The sequence below is a fragment of the Somniosus microcephalus genome, chromosome 1 (genome assembly GCF_052327205.1).
Source record: "Somniosus microcephalus isolate GS21.2 chromosome 1, FLI_Smic_1.0, whole genome shotgun sequence".
Taxonomy (NCBI): domain Eukaryota; kingdom Metazoa; phylum Chordata; class Chondrichthyes; order Squaliformes; family Somniosidae; genus Somniosus; species Somniosus microcephalus.
In genome coordinates this window covers 397,616,967-397,635,966 of record NC_140987.1, presented here as the reverse complement: position 1 = coordinate 397,635,966, position 19,000 = coordinate 397,616,967, and the positions used below count along the sequence as shown (strand labels likewise).

The window sequence follows — 19,000 nt, the reverse complement described above, 5'->3', positions numbered from 1 at the left end:
CTCAGATAATGATGCAGTCCGTGCCCGCATGCAGCAAGACCTGGGCAGCATTCAGGCTTGGGTTGATAAGTGGCAAGTAACATTCACGCCACACAAGCGCCAGGCAATGACTATCTCCAACAAGGGAGAGTCCAGCCATCTCCCCTTGACATTCAATGGCATTTCCATCATCAAATCCCCAACCATCAACATCCTTGGGGGGGGGGGGGGGTCACCATTGATCAGAAACCTAACTGGACCAGCCACATAAATACTTTGGGGGAGCAATTATCGGCCGGGTGCAAAGTTTAGCGCCTGGCGCTAATTATCGCCTCTGACTGAAAACTTGGCTTCTTTCGCCCCTGGAGGTGATTTGAGCGCTAAATCAGGCGCTACACACCTCTCTTAAGGTGCTAACGCCGAGGAGCGAGGCGCTACCTCAGAGCGCTGTTGAAGCTCATGTGATGTCAGTTAGCAATGGAACACAGATACACTGGCGCCGGCCACTTCTTAAAGGGGAGGGTCGATCTTGCTCTCCAGCCACACCCTGCTCATTGCAGCCTTGAATCTCGGCCTGGAGAGACCTGTACATCAATTCTGTTGGAAAGAACAATGGAGAGGCCCAGGGAAAGAGCTCAGAGTGCAGCCCCCATAGTCTCTTCTAAATCGATGCAAGGAAGGTCAAATCAAAATGAACCTGCAAAGTGCTGCTTAGTACCCAAAACTCCTTCACACAGCGTTGATTCTCTCCAGAAGTCTCTCTCTCTCACAATGCGTGGTGCAAAAATGTCGCTGACAAAAAAAGGCAGGAAGCGGCCGCCTTTAAATAGCGCTCCCCCAGTCCCTTCCCGACTGCAAAACGTTCCTCTCTACCTGTCGTTGCTTGCGGCAGACAGAAAGGCAGGGGGCGCCACTCAATATCCAGTCTGGGGCGTTGCACGCTCGACTGACGTCATGATCTGTGGGCGCAGGAGATCGTGGTGGTAGTGTTTAGCGCCGCCGCAAAATGTCTGGTTAATTTCACGAGCGGCACAAACATTGCCGCGCCCGCGCGCTAGTTGCTTTGCGATCCGTTAGTGCTCTCCTAGGGAAAAATTGAGTCGAGCCCCCTTTGGGGTACTAACTTTGCCAGGGCGCTACTTTTAGCGCCCCAAAAAAATTACCACCCCCGCGGCCGAAATTCATCGGAAGCCCCCAAGAGGGAAGTGGGGTGCTACCAGACATCTCGTGAAGTGGTGCGCCGATAACAACCTGGCCCTTAACATCAAGCAAACCAAAGAAATCATTGTGGACTTCAGGAAGTCTAAAGGCGGAAGTCACACCCCCATCCACATCCATGGGGCTGTGGTGGAAAGGGTGGACAGCTTTAAGTTGCTCGGAGTCCACATCACGGAAGACCTCTCCTGGTCCCTCAATACCTCCTCTCTGGTGAAGAAGGCCCAGCAGCGCCTATATTTCTTAAGGAGGCTGAAGGGATGTAACCTGTCACCCCTGATCCTCTCAAACTTTTACCGCTGCACAATAGAGAGCATCCTGACGAACTGTATCACAGTATGGTATGGCAGCTGTAGCTACTATGACCGGAAAGCCCTGCAGCGGGTAGTCAAAACTGCCCAACGCATTACCGGCACCCGGCTACCGACCATAGAGCACATATACCAGAAACGCTGTTTACGGAGGTCACGGGCCATCATCAAAGACCCTACCCACCCCAGCCACAGTCTGTTCACCCTCCTGCCATCTGGGAGACGCTACAGATGCATTCGCACCCGAACGACCAGATTTAGGAACAGCTTCTTTCCCAGGGCTGTCATCCTACTGAACTCCACAAATAAACTCTAAAGCCTGCACATCTGCCAATGCACTTTATTATGGTTATGTTTATGTTAATGTATTACAAGCCAAATGTATGTTGAATGTTTAAATGTCTTAATCTAAATGTACACTCTCGGGAGCCACAAGCCTACATTTCGTTGTACTGCACTTGTGCACTAACAATGACAATAAAGTTGATTATGATTATGACAACAAATATCTATGGTCGGCTGTTGCATTTTTAAAAAAGCTGTGCACATTTGCAAGCTATCCTGTTTTTACACTTTAAAAAAAAAAAATGCTGCACCCATGTCGTTGCAGATGGGGTTGAAGGCCCTCCTAATGTCAGTATAAAATTGGAAAGCAGTTAACCCAAGTGGTGTGAGAAAGTGGTTTCACACCTTTTGCGTTAGTGAGCTCCACAGTTTGATCACTAACCTGAATATCATGACTAGTTTTGTGTCCATATGCACCATCACAAAGATTTCCACTTACAGTATATAACATTTGCCCCTGCCTCAGCCCATTTTTCACCTCCATTCTTGACTATTTCAATGCTTGCCTGGCTGGCCTCCAAACTTCCACCCACTATAAACTTAAGCTCATCCAAATCATACCAGGTCCTGCTCATCTTTAACCTCTGTCCTTGCTGACCTACATTGGCTCCCAGTCCCCCAACGCCTCAAATGTAAAATTCTCATTCGTGTGTTTAAATCCCTTCATGGCCTCGACCCTCCCTATCAACAACCTCCTCCAGCATTATGCCCCCACCCCAAAATCTGTTCTTATGAATATGGCCTTCTATGCATGCCCCACCATTGGTGGCCATACTTTCAGCTACCTAGGCCCATCGCTCTGGAATTCCCTCCCTAATCTCCTCTGCCTATCTATCTCCCTTTTCTATTTTTAAGGCCTTCCTTAAAAGCCACCTTTTTGACTAAGCTTTTGGCCTAGAAACCCCAAACAGATCTCTCCTTTACTAACAGTGAGAAGTTACAGCACCGTATTACTTACAGTGAAATTATTTCACAAGTTTTTGAATCAGTCACATTGGTTAATTCTTTGAATCTCTAGTTCTGGTTTTTGAGCACAAAATGCTCTTGCACTTCAAAAAAGGATTGTTTAATTAGTGCTTCTGCGTGCTGAAAAATATAGGCCGCTATCTCCCTTTTAGCAAAATGCCAGCAGACCACCCTTTGCATCTGCACCTGGTCTCCACACCTGACCCCAGCCAATTTTCTGTGGTCAGGTTATTTTCCATATTTTAGATGTGCCCACCTGAGAGTAGTTGCCTGCAGCACTAGTCCAGCAGCCTCAAGGCCTGGTCAAAAATGTAATTAAAATGTTTTAAATAAAATATCTTATTGTAGTCTTATCACTGTTGTCAGCAGGATTTAATAAAGCATAGTTGTGCGTGTGTGTAAAATGTTCTTAGAACTGCACTGCAGTTCTCTCTTTTTCCATTAAGATTTGAGTAAATCATGATGGTGGGTATATTAAATATTTTCATACTACGCTGAACTATGATAGACACCCACCAGTACAATTAGCTTATAGATATTTCCTATCCAAATACAGAGTGCATCTGGAGAGAGTATTTTGAGCTGTATAATCACTAGAGTTAAGTACTGATGGTTTCAGGCCTATCACTGGTGGTTGTAGTGGTTTGACCAATTTGAGTAGATCAATTAAACATACAAGAGGTATATTGGCATAACATTAAGGGGGAAAAATTTGGTTGCTTTGTACCTCCCGTTAGCGCCCCCGGGGGGCGCAAGGCACCTATTGCCCGGGCGCGGCGTCGCTAACCCCTCCCGTGAAATTCAGCGAGAGGTTAGTGGCGGCAGTAGTCGGTAGCGGCGCTGCGCCTCTGGTGATGACGTTATTGCCGTGCACAGCACCCTGCTCGCGCCCCGGCCGCAAACCTTGCTCGCTCCCCCTGACCTACCACCGGACGATATGTCCAACGGGGTCAGGGTGGCGTTTTTGCGACCACGGTGGCGCTAGTTAAAGGGCAGGTGCCGGGGGGCCTTCTTTTGGACCGCCTGCCAGCACCTGCCCCCCTCGCTGCCTCCTGCAGGGTGCCGGCCGCAATCGGTCAGCCCGGCACACCTCTTGAGTGCCGAGCTCTTTTGCCGGCACCCCACTCCCCGGCGGTCCAGCAGGGCCCCTGGTGTGCGCTGCGCTAGGCCCGTCCCCTTTAATCAGGGGAGGGAGGCCTGCAGTATCATGGCGTTGCGTGCCGACACGCGTGGCGCTCCTGCACGTAGCGCCGTGATATTGAATGGGAGCGCCCCAAGAGGGAGGGGGAGCGCTTCCAGTAGCGCCCCGCCTCCTGCTTGGGGTGCTACCACTCAATTTACGGCGCAGGGGCACTAACTTTTTCAGGGTGCTAAAAGTAGTGCCCCGGCGAAGTTAACACCCCAAAGGGGGTGCGACCCAATTTTTCCCCCCATTGTTGAAAGTTGATTTTTTTCCTATAATACTATTGATATCAATGTGCTAAATAAGTTCAGTGACAACAATTTTTCTGTTCTGTAGATTAGGATCTCTGGGGGGAAATTGAGTCGCGCCCCCGCGGCCGAAATTTATCGGTAGCGCCCCAAGAGGGATGCGGTACGCTACTGGAAGCACCCCACCTCTCTCTCGGGGCGCTGCGAGAGAATATCGCGGCGCTACATGCCGCAGCGCCGCGGTACTGCAGGCCTCCCTCCCCTCCTTAAAGGAGAGGGGCCCTGCGCAGTGCGACCCGGGGCCCAGCTGGGCCACCAGGGATTGGAGTGCCGGCAAAAGAGCCCGGCACTCGAAGTGCCGGGCTCACGGAGCACAGCTGGCACTCCGCGGGGGGGCTGGTCAGGAGGCCGGGGACGACAACGGGCAGATGCTGGCAGCCGGCCAACAGCAAAAATGGCCGCCCGACACCTCGCCTTTAATTAGTGCCGCCCCGGCGCAGGTAGGCCCCCCTGACCCCGTTGGCCATAGCGTCCGGCGGTAAGTCAGGGGGCGCTACCAAAGATCGCGAGTGGGGTGCTGCACACGGCGATGATGTCATCGCTGGTGGCACAGCGCCACAGGGCGCTAACGGTACCGCTGTCGCTAACCTCCTGCTGAATTTCGAAAGGCGCAAAGCAACCGAATTTTTAGGCCTCTATCTTTTATTTCAAGGCATTGATTAAGATGCCTCTCAAACTACAATAACTACACTAATTAGAGTAGATGGGCTGAGGGCTGCCAGTTTTGGTCAGTTCCAAACAACAGCAAGTCAGTGCAGTTGGGCTGTGCTTGAGACAAATGGAACTGTTTTGTAATATGTACAGTTCTAGTAGTGTGTCTCAGTGACACTGGTGCAAATTAGCACGTCACATTTTACCTTCCTGTTCGTGATGTTAGCTCACTGCGTTGTTTTCAATATAAAAAGTTGTCTCACATCCTCTTCCTATCATGTGATGTGATCATTACAACGAAGGATCAGAATCACAAGGGAAAAGAGTGCAGCAATTATTACTACCTTAAAAATACAACCCAAATATTTTTGTAACTGAATACTAAATTCGGAATAAGACATTTCTGAACTGTAAAGAGAAAGACATTATTATAATGCAGTTTGTTTAAAATATGACTGTGGAATATCTTGAAAAATCAAAAATCTTGAAAACCAGTGTTACAGTTTACAAAATTGAGATTTTTCTAAAAAAAGATACTTACAAATTATTTAGATTTAAAAATCATTTGCCTGCTTTAATTTCCGTTTTAATTGGGATTATATAAATCTTTGGGATTTAAAGCAGGTTATTGGCCAGCCTCTTGTAGATATAGTGATATTCTGGTGGCAAATGATGATTCCTACCTTGAACCAGGTCCTAAACAGGAAAGCAGCAGGACTAGGGGTGAGAACATTGCTTGATTTGATGGTAATGAAAATTACTGAAAATTGTCGTAACTTTAATAAAATGAACTAGAAGTTCATTTTCTCCTTTGTCTTAAATGTTAGAAATTTCTGGGCAACACTCAAACTAGACTGACAATTGCAAACCAGACCAGTGGCAAGCCTATGTGAAGTCAGTGCTTTTGAAGAGGTCATGACAGTTTCCTGGGTCCTGGAACAGGCATAGAAAGCATGGCCACGTGTTTTTTTTTTTTAGTAATGATTGATCTGAGAGCAGTTTATTCTTTCAGGGGCTGAAAAGTAGAGCGGCCTATTCAGCATCATCTACATCTCGCTGCAATTAGGCCAGACTTGTACCACATTCTGGACAAACCAAGTGATGGACAACATCCAGTGATATTTTTGACACTGGCATGTGCTGTCTGGATGACACCTATCCATGTGGTATCCCATTCCCACTCTGTATAAAAAGCGCTGAGCATGTAATGGAGTAGCATTCAGTTTTACCCCCATTCAGATTAATGTTGTTATCCTATACCTAGCCTTCAAGGTAGATCTTTGGATATTTTGAGCATTTTCCACTTACATTGTTAGATGCCCTCGCTGAGCTCATCTTGTCCATGAGACTTACCTCCTGCTCTTGACCCTATTCCCACTAAACTGCTGACCAGCCAAATTCTCTTTCTGGCCCCAATGCTAGCAGATATTATAGTTTCCTCTCCTCAGGTACTGTCCCCCTCCCTTTCAAATCTGTTGTCGTCACCCGCTTTGTCAAAAAACCCACCCTTGACCTCTCTGTCCTTGCAAACTTACTGCTCCCATCTCCAACCTACTCTTCCTCTCCAAAGTCCTTGAACATGTTGTTGTCTCCCAAACCCGTGCCCATCTTTACAGCAGCTCCATATTTGAACCTTTCTAATCAGGTTTCACCCCTGCCACAGCACTGAAATGGCCCTAATCAGAGTCACAAATTATATCCTCTGTGACTGTGACCGTAGTGCACTATCCCTCCTCATCCTTCTCGACCTGCCTTCAGCCTTTGACACAGGTGACCACACCATCCTCCTCCAATGCCTCTTCTCTGTTGTCCAGCTGAACGGGACTGCTCTTGCCTATCTAGTTGTAGCCAGAGAATCTCCTGCAATGGTTTCTTTTCCCACCCCTGCACCAATACCTCTGGAGTCTCCCATGGATCTATCCTTGGCCTCCTATTTCTAATCTACATGCTGCCCCTCAACGACATCATCTGAACACAATGGCAGATACTACATGTACGCTGATGACACCCAGCTCTACCTCACCACCACCTCTCTTGATCCCTCCCCTGCCTCAGACTGCTAGTCCAACATCCAGTCCTAGATGAGCTGAAATTTCCTCCAATTAAACATTGGAAGACCGCCACAAATTCCGTTCCCTAACCACTGATTCTATCGTCCCCCCCACGCCCTGGCGATTATCTCGGGCTGAACCAGACTTTTTGCAACCTTAGTGTCCTATTTGACCCCGAGCTGAGCTTTCGACCCCATATCCTCTCCATCACAAAGACTGCCAACTTCCACCTCCTGTAATATTGCACGTCTCTGCCTATGCCTCAGCCGATCTGCTGCGAAATCTCTCAGCCATGCTTTTGTTACCTTCAAACTCGACTATTCCAATGTTCTCCTGGTCGGCCTTTCATCTTCCACCCCCCGTAAACTTGAGCTCATCCAAAACTCTGCTGTCCGTATCCTCATTTGCACCAAGTCTCGCTCACCCATCACCCGTGTGCTCGTGTACATTGACTCCCAGTCCACCAACGCCTTGACATTAAAATTCTTACCCTCTTATTCAAATCCCTCCACAGCCTCGCAACCCTCCCTTTCTCTCTAACCTCCTCCAGCTAGAAGTCCCTCCGAGAACTCTGCGTTCCTCCAACTCTGACCTCTTGTGCATCCCCTACTACCTATCATTGGCAACCATGCATTAAGCCATCTAGGCCCAAAGCTCTAGAATTCCCTCCCTAAACCCCTCTGCCTCTCCACTTCTTTAAAATTGACGTCACCTGTGCTAATATCTTCTTCTTTCGCTCAGTGTCTATTTTTGTCTGCATCTGCTCCTGTGAAACATCTTGTGACGTTTTATTATGTTAAAGACATTTATAAATGCAAGTTGTTGTTGTAGATTGTTATTACTGAACATCTTTGTTATTGCTTTTGTTTTTTTATGAAAGTCTTGCAGTTTTGAAAAAAAATTCTCCAGAAAAATATTTTTTAAATTCCATTTTAACACCTTGTGATAGTTAACATTGCAAATGACAACTAATTGGAGGTTTTTAAGCAGGGAAAATAACAAAAAAATTGTCCTCAGGATCTAGCTGACGTAGCAAGGCCACATTTATTGTACACCTGGTGTTGCCCCAAGAAGCTGTCCCCTTGTAGTAATTTTTTGAATAACTCAGTGGCAGGCTAGGTTAGTTGAGGGGGCATTAAGAGTCAATGACATTGTATGGAACTGGAGCCGCATGTAAACTAGTCCAGGTAAGAGTGGAGATTCCCATCTCTGAAGGACGTTAGTGAACTACAGTAGTTGGGTTCCTCCAACAATCCAGCATTTTTCATGGTAATTTTTTTCTGCTGCTAGGCCACAAATTACCAAATGTATTGAATTCAACTTCATAATCTGTCATAGTGAGATTTGAACTCTCAACCTCTGGGTTGCTCGTATAGTATCATTACCACAATGCTACTGCACCCCAATATTAACAAATAACATGCACATTGTGTGTGCACTGGGACTTTGATGTTAATGAAGCAGAGACTTTAGATAGGCTTCAGATGCTGAAAGCCAATTGGGCAGTTAAACTATACCCTTGGGTGATTAGAGGGACAGGGGAGGAGATTTGTGATACACTTGACAGAGGTTACAACAGATTGGAAACAGGCAACTGTAGTTCACATATTCAAAAAGGTAACATGCATACCTTGCAACTACAAACTCAATAGCTTAACCTCAATAATCAAAAAACAATGCAATCAATAAGCAGAAACAAAACAGAGGAATTACCTGTATGAAAATAACTTCATACGTGACAGCTTTAGAAAGATTAGATTTTGTCTTGTCAAAGTCATAGGCTTTTTTAAGGTGACATTTCAAATTAATAGGAGGAAGAAACCATATTATGTAGTCTACCTTAACTTCCAAAAGGCTTTTACTGAAGTAATGCACGAGAGATTCCTTTACAAACTAAAGTCAGATGCTATCATGGTTGTGGATTTGTAAATGGCCAAAGGAAAGGAAGCAGAGGGTAGTCATAAGGGGAGAGGTATTGATTGGGGTGTCCCAGGTATCCTGTTTATTCCTTGTATACATGAATGACCTTGAATTGAAGTGTCAATGCAAAGCCATTAAATTAGCAGATGACACGAATTTGAAATAGTGGATTCACCATATCTAAACAGTGTTAGGTAGCAATAAACAAAGCAAATAGGATGATCGCAAAATACTGCAGATGTTGGAAATCCGAAATAACAACAGAAAATGCTGGAAAAACTCAGCAGGTCAGGCAACATCCATGGAGAGAAATTTGAGTTGACGTAACGCAGATTGGGTGACCGCTTTGCGGAACACCTCCGTTCAGTCCGTAAGGGTGACCCCGAGCTTCCGGTTGCCTGTCATTTTAATTCACCGCTCCATTCCCACTCTGACCTCACCGTCCTCAGCCTCTTGCATTGTTCCACGGAAGCTCAACGTAAACTCGAGGAACAGCACCTCATCTACCGATTAGGCACTCTGCAGCCTTCCGGACTCAATATCGAGTTCAACAATTTCAGATCATAACCTCGGCCCCTGTTACACATTTTTTCTTGTAATTTTTCCACTCTTTCCCCCCCCCCCCCCTTCCCTTTTGTTTCTCTCTCACACCTGGCAGCTATCTCTTGCCCTGCCAGTACACTTTACACCTAATCCCAGCCTATTACCATCTCGTCTAGCTCTTTTGTTTCTTTCGCTTCTTTTGTCCGATCGCAGCCCTGCCTTCGATCCATTTTCTTTACTTTCTAGTTTTGAAGAAGGGTTCGACCCGAAACGTCAACTCAAATTTCTCTCCACGGATGTTGCCTGACCTGCTGAGTTTTTCCAGCATTTTCTGTTGTTATTAAAGCAAATAGGATGCTGGGTTACACTGACCTATCAGCTGACATCAAAACCCCAGAGTTCATGCTGAAACCATGGAGTGCTGTGGTCAGGTCACATTTGGAGTACTGCGCACATATCTGATTACTGTGATTTAAGGAAACCATGCAGAGATTGTGTAAAGGTGAGCAATGAGGCTGATTCTCTTGTGTCAAGAAAGAGCTATGAGGATAAAACTTTATAAGCTAGGGTTCTTCTGTTTTAAAGGAGACTAGGGTGGAGATTTGTGAGACATTGACAATCATTATGAGGGAGTCACTGGACATGAGAGCGATATGAGTAGTTTGGAAATAGACCAACATGGTGCCCGTATTCCAAAAGAGTGACAAATCAGACAGGCAGCTGCAGAACCATAGTCCTACTTCAATCCCATATAAAATAATGGATTCCATTACCAGGTGTAAATTTAGATTGTTTAAATAATAACTTTGTTAACAGCAGTCAACATGGATCCCAAAGAGGAATATCCTGCTTGACTAATCTCTTTGACTTTGAGGAAGTGATATCCCAGGTGCACTTTGGTTAGCCCTACAACATTTTGTATCTAGACTTCCAGAAGGCATTTCACAAAGTATTACACAAAAGGCTATTAGTTAAACTCAAAGCTGTAGGCATTCAGGGTAAATCTTGGGTACAAATAAGAAATTGGCTGATGCGCAAAAAACAACAGGTGCTTCTCAGAGGTATGTTGGGGTAGGAGAGGTACCGAGCGGGGTACCTCGGATTGGTGTTGGGGCCATTACTGTTTCTAATTTACATCAGTGAGTTGGATTGAGAAACCCAATGCAAACTGATCGAATTTGTAGATTATACTAAACTAGGAGGGGCAGTGCAATTGGAAGAGGCACCTCTAAAATTACAGAATAAGTTGGACAAAACATGTAAGTAGGCAGAACAATGGCACATGTAATTGTAATGCATACAAATGTAAAGTACTACACCTAAGAAGGAAAAATGGACAACACGCATACCCCATGAGTTGTGTTTGAAATAGCGAAAGATGAAATGGAAGGAGACCTAGGAGTCTTAATAGTTTCTGTTACATGTGTCCAAGCAATGCAGATCATGAATCAGCAAAGCCAATAGAATGTTGAACTAGATAGCCAAAAGAGTACAACACAAAATAGAGGAAGCTGTGATCAAACTGTAGTGTTCTGCTCAGACTGCATCTTGAGTACTGTGCCCATTTTTAGTCGCCGAGATAGGAAGGAGGCATTCAAGTGTCGGAAACAGTGCAAAGAGCCACAAGCCTGATCCTCAATCTTAGAGGTCTGAATTATGAGGAAAGACTGGAGAAACTTTAGCTTTTCAACTTTGAAAGGAGACATCTGAGAGATATCTTGTAGAGGTATGCAAGATTGTAAATGTAAGAGGTAAATTTGGAAAACTACTTTAAATTTAACTGCGAGAGTAGAACAAGGGGGTGGTCACAGGTTCTAACTAGTAAAAGAGAATTTACCTAATTCTATCAGGAAATTTTTCTTCATGCACAGAATGATCACATGGAATGGGCTCCCAGCTGGAGCAGTGGAGGCGAGAACCCAGGAATCATTTAAAAATTAGATGTTGCAGTGTTGGTGGTAGACTTCAGGGTCATTCTGGATGGATCAACTAAGATAGGCCAAGTTGCCTTCCTCACCCGTAATTATCTTGTAATCTTGTAAAAAAGGTGTCTCAAGGGATCTTATGGAGATGTCTAAGATCCTTAATGGGATAGAGAAAATAAACCCAAAACAATACTTCAGCTGTACCAGGGCAGCAGGATGAGAAGACACAGGTTCAGGTAATGAAAGGCAAATTTAAGACCGAGGTTAGGAAGTACCTTTTTACAGACAGGGTGATCAATAGCTGGAAGAGGTTTACAGGAAAAGTGGCAGGACATGGGGCTCGTTTAAGAAATAGCTAGCTGCTGCATTGCGAAGACAGTAGGATTGATATTCTGGAAAAATGAGCTAAAATGGGCAGACGGGTCGCTTCCAAATCTATTTTGTGAGGTATGCTGACTCTTGACACAGATGGAATTAATGGCTTTTCAAAAAATTGGAAAGAGGTGAAAAAACTGGTGAATGTTATACAAAGATCATCTCAGTGAGGCAGTGAAAAGACATTAAAAGAACACACAAGCATGAGAAAACTAATTAAAGCAGTGAAAAGGCGAGGGAAAAAACAAAAAAAGCTTCAAAGTAGTTGGGAGAAATAGGCGAGAAAGTGGGGGATATGGCTAAGACCTAAAATTGCTGAAGTCAGTGTTCAGACCAGGAAGCTGCAGAACACTAATAACATACTGTTCCTGATGTTTGCATTGAACTTAGTTGGAAACGTATAGGAGGTCAAAATGGTAATGGGAAGGGAATTGAATTTTAGGGATGGGCAATAAATGCTGGCCTTGCCAGCGACGCCCACATCCCAGGAATGAATAAAAAAATATATAGCTAGTTATAAAGTAACTTCAGCTCTGTGGGATTACTGGGAACATTTTATTTAACAAAAGAATTAAAGTGGGCAAGGGGTGGAAACCAGTTAAGCTCTATATATGGTTTTCTTAGCTCCTTCACCTACCATAGAACTGCTAGAATAACTGCCTGCTTTATTACCAGGACGTACATAGCAATATGTCCCAGGTACGAGCCTTTGCTGAATTTCCTCATTTCAGACAGTGCAACAGTTGGAGCACCACATTGGGTCTTGGCATGTCTGTGGTGGGGAGGTGAAAAATCAACCAGGAGCCTGACACATGCAGGAAAGTGTGCATGTACATTCAGTGACAACAGGATTGAGTTCTCCTGTGAAGTCCTCTGTGACTGAATAGCCTGCTGACACTTGCCATCTGAGGAAAGGTCACTTGTACGAGGCATCCATGAGTCACTGGCATCTGTGGAACTGTATCCAGCATAAGCCAGAACCTTTAGGGGAGTGGTGGAGAAATTTACAGGGAAAAGGAGGAAAGAACTGTTCAATTAGGAGTTCCATAGGACATGAGGGAATCTCAGACTTAATGGTGAAACATGAACAAGCTCCTTCAAACATGAATTATAAACATGTATAATAAATACTTATTGAAATGAATTTCCCTCCAAAATATCTTAAAGATGTGGAGTTAATGATTCTGTAATGGCTGGATTCTATTTGATGGCCATTTTTGGGACAAGTTGACAGATGGGTAATAAATGTGTATGAGAATTTGTGTATAGTTTCAGTTTATTGCCCAACCACCTTCTGTTTGCTAAAAGCCAGTAACTGCTTTAATGATAAGTCCCTTTTCTATTCCAGATAATGCATGTGATCCAGGAGTGTGTGCCAAACAAATGTGGATTGACGTGACTGAGATTAAAAATGAGCAGTGCCTGACCTTCACTGATAATGGGAATGGAATGACTCCAATTAAACTACACAAAATGTTGAGGTAGAGTGCTTAAGGATGAACAAAATGAACCCCATTTTATTAAGATACATTGTCAAAGAAAATAAGGGAGAAAGTATACAAAATGGAGTTTAGAATTTATTTAGTGAGCTAAATGAAGCAAATACAAACTCAACTAAATACATAACACAGATAAAATACAGTGCAGAACAACACAGCAAAGTACACAACAGGTAAAATATAGCGCAGAACCACAATGTACAAAAACTGTTTAATTTATTAAGCGCTCGCAGTTCTGAGTCCGTCTTACACCACCTGTCGATCCATTAATTTAAAGAACACTAAGTCCCTTCATCTGCTTCCTCTGAAAAATATTAAGCAGTGAGAATAGCTAGAAACATACAAAAATAAGAGTGGGAAAAGATCACCAGGCCAATCCAGCCCACTGTATCCAGACGTGATGTTCTCACGTACACCTCCTGACTCCCCAAAGCCTCGCCACCACCTCCAAGGCACAAGTCAGGAGTGTGATGGAATACTCTCCACTTGCCTGGATGAGTGCAGCTGCAACAACACTTAAAAAGCTTGACACCATCCAGGACAAAGCAGTCCACTTGATTGGCACCCCATCCACCACCTCAAACATCCACTCCCTCCACCACCGGCGCACCGTGACTGCAGTGTGTACTACCAATAGGATGCATTGCAGCAACTTGCCAAGGCTTCTTCGACAGCACCTCCCAAACCCACGACCTCCACCACCTTGAAGGACAAGGGGAAGAGGCGCATGGGAACACCACCACCTCCCCTCCAAATCACACACCATCCTGACTTATCGCTGTTCCTTCATCGTCGCTAGGTCAAAATCCTGGAACTCCCTACCGTACCGCGTTGTGGGAGTACCTTCACCACATGGACTGCAGTGGTTCAAGAAGAAGGCATAATTGATAACGCCCGCATCCCAAGAGTGAATATAAAAAATATACCATTGACAATGTATTCCATTGGAGAAGCAAAAAACCAGGGGAGAAAACCTGCAATTAAAAAAGATAATTACAAATTATTTAGATTTAAAATCCATTTATCCTTCGATAAGGCATGATGCTTTTGGTTTGATTTCCCCCTAAATTTATCGTTTTAATTTTTTTTTGCTTGTTTGAAAAGTAATTTGGGTAAGCTATCTCGCCTTGAATTTTTAATGATGAAGGTACTTAATGTATCCTCATGACAATTCACTGGCATATTTCCGAATAGGACCCTTTCCTGTTATCACGTTAAGTTCATGCTCTGGTGACCTTTCAATACCAATGTGCTGTGACTACTGGCTCACTGGAATGCCTTCTGTAACCAGTGGATACTGTGTGGTACCTTTTGTTTGATTTTCTCTATCTTACTGCTTTAATTTTAGCTTTTATGTTTTTGGTTTTTTTATTGCCAATTGGGTGGGTGAACGCCTCCTAGAATTCTAAGTGTTCTTCCTGATGATGTATCCCAGTGGTATGGAGCTTCAACAAATCCCACAATCCATTGGCCCATTATAAATTAAGACTCTTTCATGTTAAAGACGTGTTTACTGTTACCTCTTATATGCACTACCCTACATTTAGCACCATTAAAATTAATCTGCCACATATGACCCCATCTATGTAATTCTCCCAAGTCTTTCTGAAAATAACCTTTCTTCTCATTATCTGCCACATAGCTTCTTGTCATCAGCAAATAATAATGATACCTGTTCCATATCATTAACAAGTATTATGAATAGTAGGGGTTCAGAAAGAGTCAGAGAGTCATAACGACACAGAAGGAGGCCATTCGGCCCATCGAGTCCCTGCTGGCTCTCTGTGGAGCAATCCAGTCAGTCCCATTCCCCGCTCTATCCCCATAGCCCTGCAAGTTTATTTCCCTCAAGCCTATCCAGTCTCCCTTTGAAAACAGAAAGAGTCCCAGAGCAGATCTCTAAGGTACAGTATAGAGCAAACCCAACAAAATGCACAACAGAACAAAGAGTGTTGCACAATACAATAACTATGCAATGTAGGCCATACATACTGTTCCACAACCAGCAGACCAAACCTGGTGTTTTACAAGACAATAAGTATATGACAGCCCAAACACAGTGTAGTATAGCACAACAAAATATATGATTGAGACCAAATAAACTGGCATACAGCACAATACCATGCAGTGTAACACAAAGAAAGATTGACAAATCACAGGCCATGTAAATTGCAGTATAGTGCACTAAGCACAGATTAGATAGTGTATATACTCATACTATAGTCTGGGAGCCATCTGTGGTCTTCACCTCTTCATCTATGACCCTTAGTAGACTAATTGCTCCATTTATCTCCGAGCCTTCTTTTATAGTCTACCCAACTGGAATATTGATTAAGTAGAGATTCAGTACCACAGAAATCTGCACTGGGACCCCTGCTCTTCACAATATTTGTGAATGATGTGGACTAGAGATCCGTAGCTGTAGTATGATTTTTTGTTGTGCATAAAAGACATGGGAATACCATTAGAAGGCATTGGGCAAGTGAAAGGATCCCATTAAAATAGAACTATTTAACAGAATGATTGTTCTATAACTGAAATCAGGAACTCGCTATGGAGAATTGCAGGTGCCGAGCTGCAGTCTGTCATTGGTGCAACTTGTATCATTCCTGAGAGACACTGTTGTAAGATACAGGTTGGATTTTTGCCCTTGGCAAACAGTTAGTGAATAATTCTGGTACAGCACAACACAACACAAAGCACATGATATAGACAAAATATAGTGAACCAGAACACACTATAGTGCCGCAAAGCGGAACAGAGCATGGTAAAGCAGAGTGTAACATAGCACAACACAACACAACACCACGAAGTTAATGGTACATAATCGAAGGCAGTAGAAACATACCACAATTCCAGTAGGCACACTATATCTAGGTTATAATAACACGGTCAATTTATAAGCTGTTTAAAATGTTTCATTGGTAGTGTTACAATATTACTTCATGCTTCATGGGCTTACAAATGTCTTAAAATATTCCTAAACCAAAAAAAGTGATTCGTGTTTTTAAAGACATTCCTCATACTTCTGATACAACTCATTCATACAAGCAAAACAGTGATCCAGATTCTTAATATCAGAATCCATTTACTAATTCTGTTGTGTTCTATTTCACTACAAAGCAAAGCATATCTAAGAAATATAATGAAGTGATATTAACAGATTGTGACAGACTGTGCTATGTCTGAAATTATGCTAGTTATACTGTAAATCATTATTTGACTTGTAGGGAGAATTTCTAATCCATTTAATTTGTATATGCAGATTATGCCAAGCAAATATACCCACTAGGTTTTATATAGCTAGAGCTTTGATTTTTTTTTATAATCAGCATAATTTGATGAATGAGCATATTATGCTCTAATGTGCTCCTATCAATAAAATAATGCACCCACCCACTGACTTCAAGATAGCAGTGTGTAGAAGCTTGGCTCAATTACCAGCGCCCTTCTGTCTGGTTTGAATGTTTTGGTTTATGAGCACATAATCTAGGTTGACACTCCAATGGAAGGAGTATTGTTAGACGTGCAGTTCTTCAGTTGAGACATTAAACTGACATCCTGTCTGCATGTTCAGGTATGCTCAAAGAAGAGTAGGGTGTTTTCCCCGTGTCCTGGCCTGCATCCCCCTTTTAACAAAATACTGGAAAAACAGATTCATCTCATTATTTGTGGGACATAGCTGGCATAGAATGGCCGCCATGTTTGTGCACAGAACAGCGCCAAGAGTAATGCATTGAATGAAGGCCTTTGAGATACTTCAGTGACTTGATAACTTGCTACATAAATGCAAATATTTATTTTTTCAGTCATGGCCTTTGAGTCATTGTTGAAAATATAGATCCGTTTACAACCCCTTGTTTTCCTACAGTTTACAAAATTAATGGGAGATGTCTGTGAGAAGGGTCTCTCAAGATCAGTGCTACAAATTCAGGTCTCCCATAGATACCTTGTTGCTCCTGTAAGCGGTCTGTGTCTTGGGAGTTGACTCACACTGCCCTACATCTACTTGTACGATAGTGGGACCCAGAGGAGGTTTAACCTGAACTGGATAGATATGTCTTTTGCATGTATGTTTCTTCAATCTCTCCAAAAGCTGACCAAGTTAACACTAAATAAGGCAAAGTTTGGTTGAAATCACTTATTCCACCGTAACGTGAAATGTACAGAGCAATAGTTACGATGAGAATCATTCAGTTCAATTAGTGCAACTTGTGCTTGTGTAATGATCCAAAATATGAGTATGCAGCACTATCCCACTTTAATGGGTCATCTTATTTAACTTAAACAGAATAACTCCTCTGCATTCTGTCATACAGTCCTAGGGGAAAAACCTGCTTTCTTTGAAGCCTTTTGCTGCCTGACTGCCTATGCAGTCCTGTTTTCAAAAGCCAACTGCCTTTTGGTGTCCGTGTCTCCTTTGTTAAAAGCCTGACTACAGTGTCAATTTTTAGTCAGAACTGACTTTTTCCCCAGCCCCCCCTGCCAACAGTCCAAGAGCAGCGTTCAGTAGCCTAACTTTGCATTAACACTTGCTGAAGGCAAACAAACACACTTGTCTTAGCAGCAATAAGTGTGAACAGTCACTGGAATGTCAGATGATGTTTTGTTGTATACAGGATGCTGATTCAGATGCTCCATCTGAAACTCAATACATACCGGGAAGCCCGACTGTCCTATGAATTAAAACAAGCTTTAACTTTCAGGCGTCAGGTCATAAGCACCCAAGCTGAAAAGCCTGGCTTTTTTCTAATATTGTTTTGCATCTCTAGTAAAGGGTGATATCTGCAGTATTACTTTTAGATCTTGTGTCTAGTGCATGTTACATACGAAACATAACACTTTGCACACACAGCGCAAAACAATTTTGAAAAGAAAGAGAAAAAAAAACATTCATTGAACTGGAGCCTGAAACTTAAACAGTTCCAACTGTCGTCTGACCCCCAGACAATTTCTAAGTAGTTACCGTTTCTTTGATTTGCCTCTTTTTAGAGCAATGGCCTGAAAGGTACAGACCAGGTTGGCAGCCAGACATCATAACTGTGTTTCAATCTTGTGATTGCCTGTAATGGATACATAGAAACGTAGAAGATAGGAGCAGGAGTAGGCCATTCGGCCCCTCGAGCCTGCTCCGCCATTTAATGAGATCATGGCTGATCATCCAAATTCAGTACCCTGTCCCTGCTTTCTCCCCATATCCCTTGATTCCTTTAGCCTTAAGAAATATATGTAACTCCTTCTTGAATATATTTAATGAATTGGCCTCAACTGCCTTCTGTGGTAGAGAATTCCACAGGTTCACCACTCTCTGGGTGAAGAAATTCCTCCTCATCTCTGTCCTAAATGGCTTATCCCTTACCTTTAGACTGTGACCCCTGGTTCTGGACTCCCCCGCCGTCGGGAACATCCTTCCTGTATCTAGTCTGTCTAGTCCTGTTAGAATTTTATAAGTTTCAATGAGATCCCCTCTCATTCTTCTAAACTCCAGCGAGTACAAGCCCAATCGACCCAATCTCTCCTCATACGTCATTCCTGCCATCTCAGGTATCAGTCTGGTGAATCTTCGCTGCACTCCCTCCATGGCAAGAACATCCTTCCTCAGATAAGGCGACCAAAACTGCACACAATACTCAAGGTGTGGTCTCACCAAGGCCCTGTACAACTGCAGCAAAACATCCTTGCTCCTGTACTCGAATCCTCTCGCTACGAAGGCCAACATACCATTTGCC

General features: G+C 43.7%; 1 protein-coding gene across 2 annotated transcripts in view; it reads left to right on the top strand.

Moving 5' to 3' along the window:
• LOC147125130 (MORC family CW-type zinc finger protein 4) overlaps positions 1–19,000 on the top strand; it is a 169,977-nt gene that overhangs the window by 15,676 nt on the left and 135,301 nt on the right. For both annotated transcript variants that reach the window (XM_085997843.1, XM_085997832.1), the window contains exon 3: positions 13,121–13,253. In XM_085997843.1, coding sequence (XP_085853969.1) covers positions 13,121–13,253 — 133 coding nt within the window. The remainder of the gene's footprint in view (positions 1–13,120; positions 13,254–19,000) is intronic.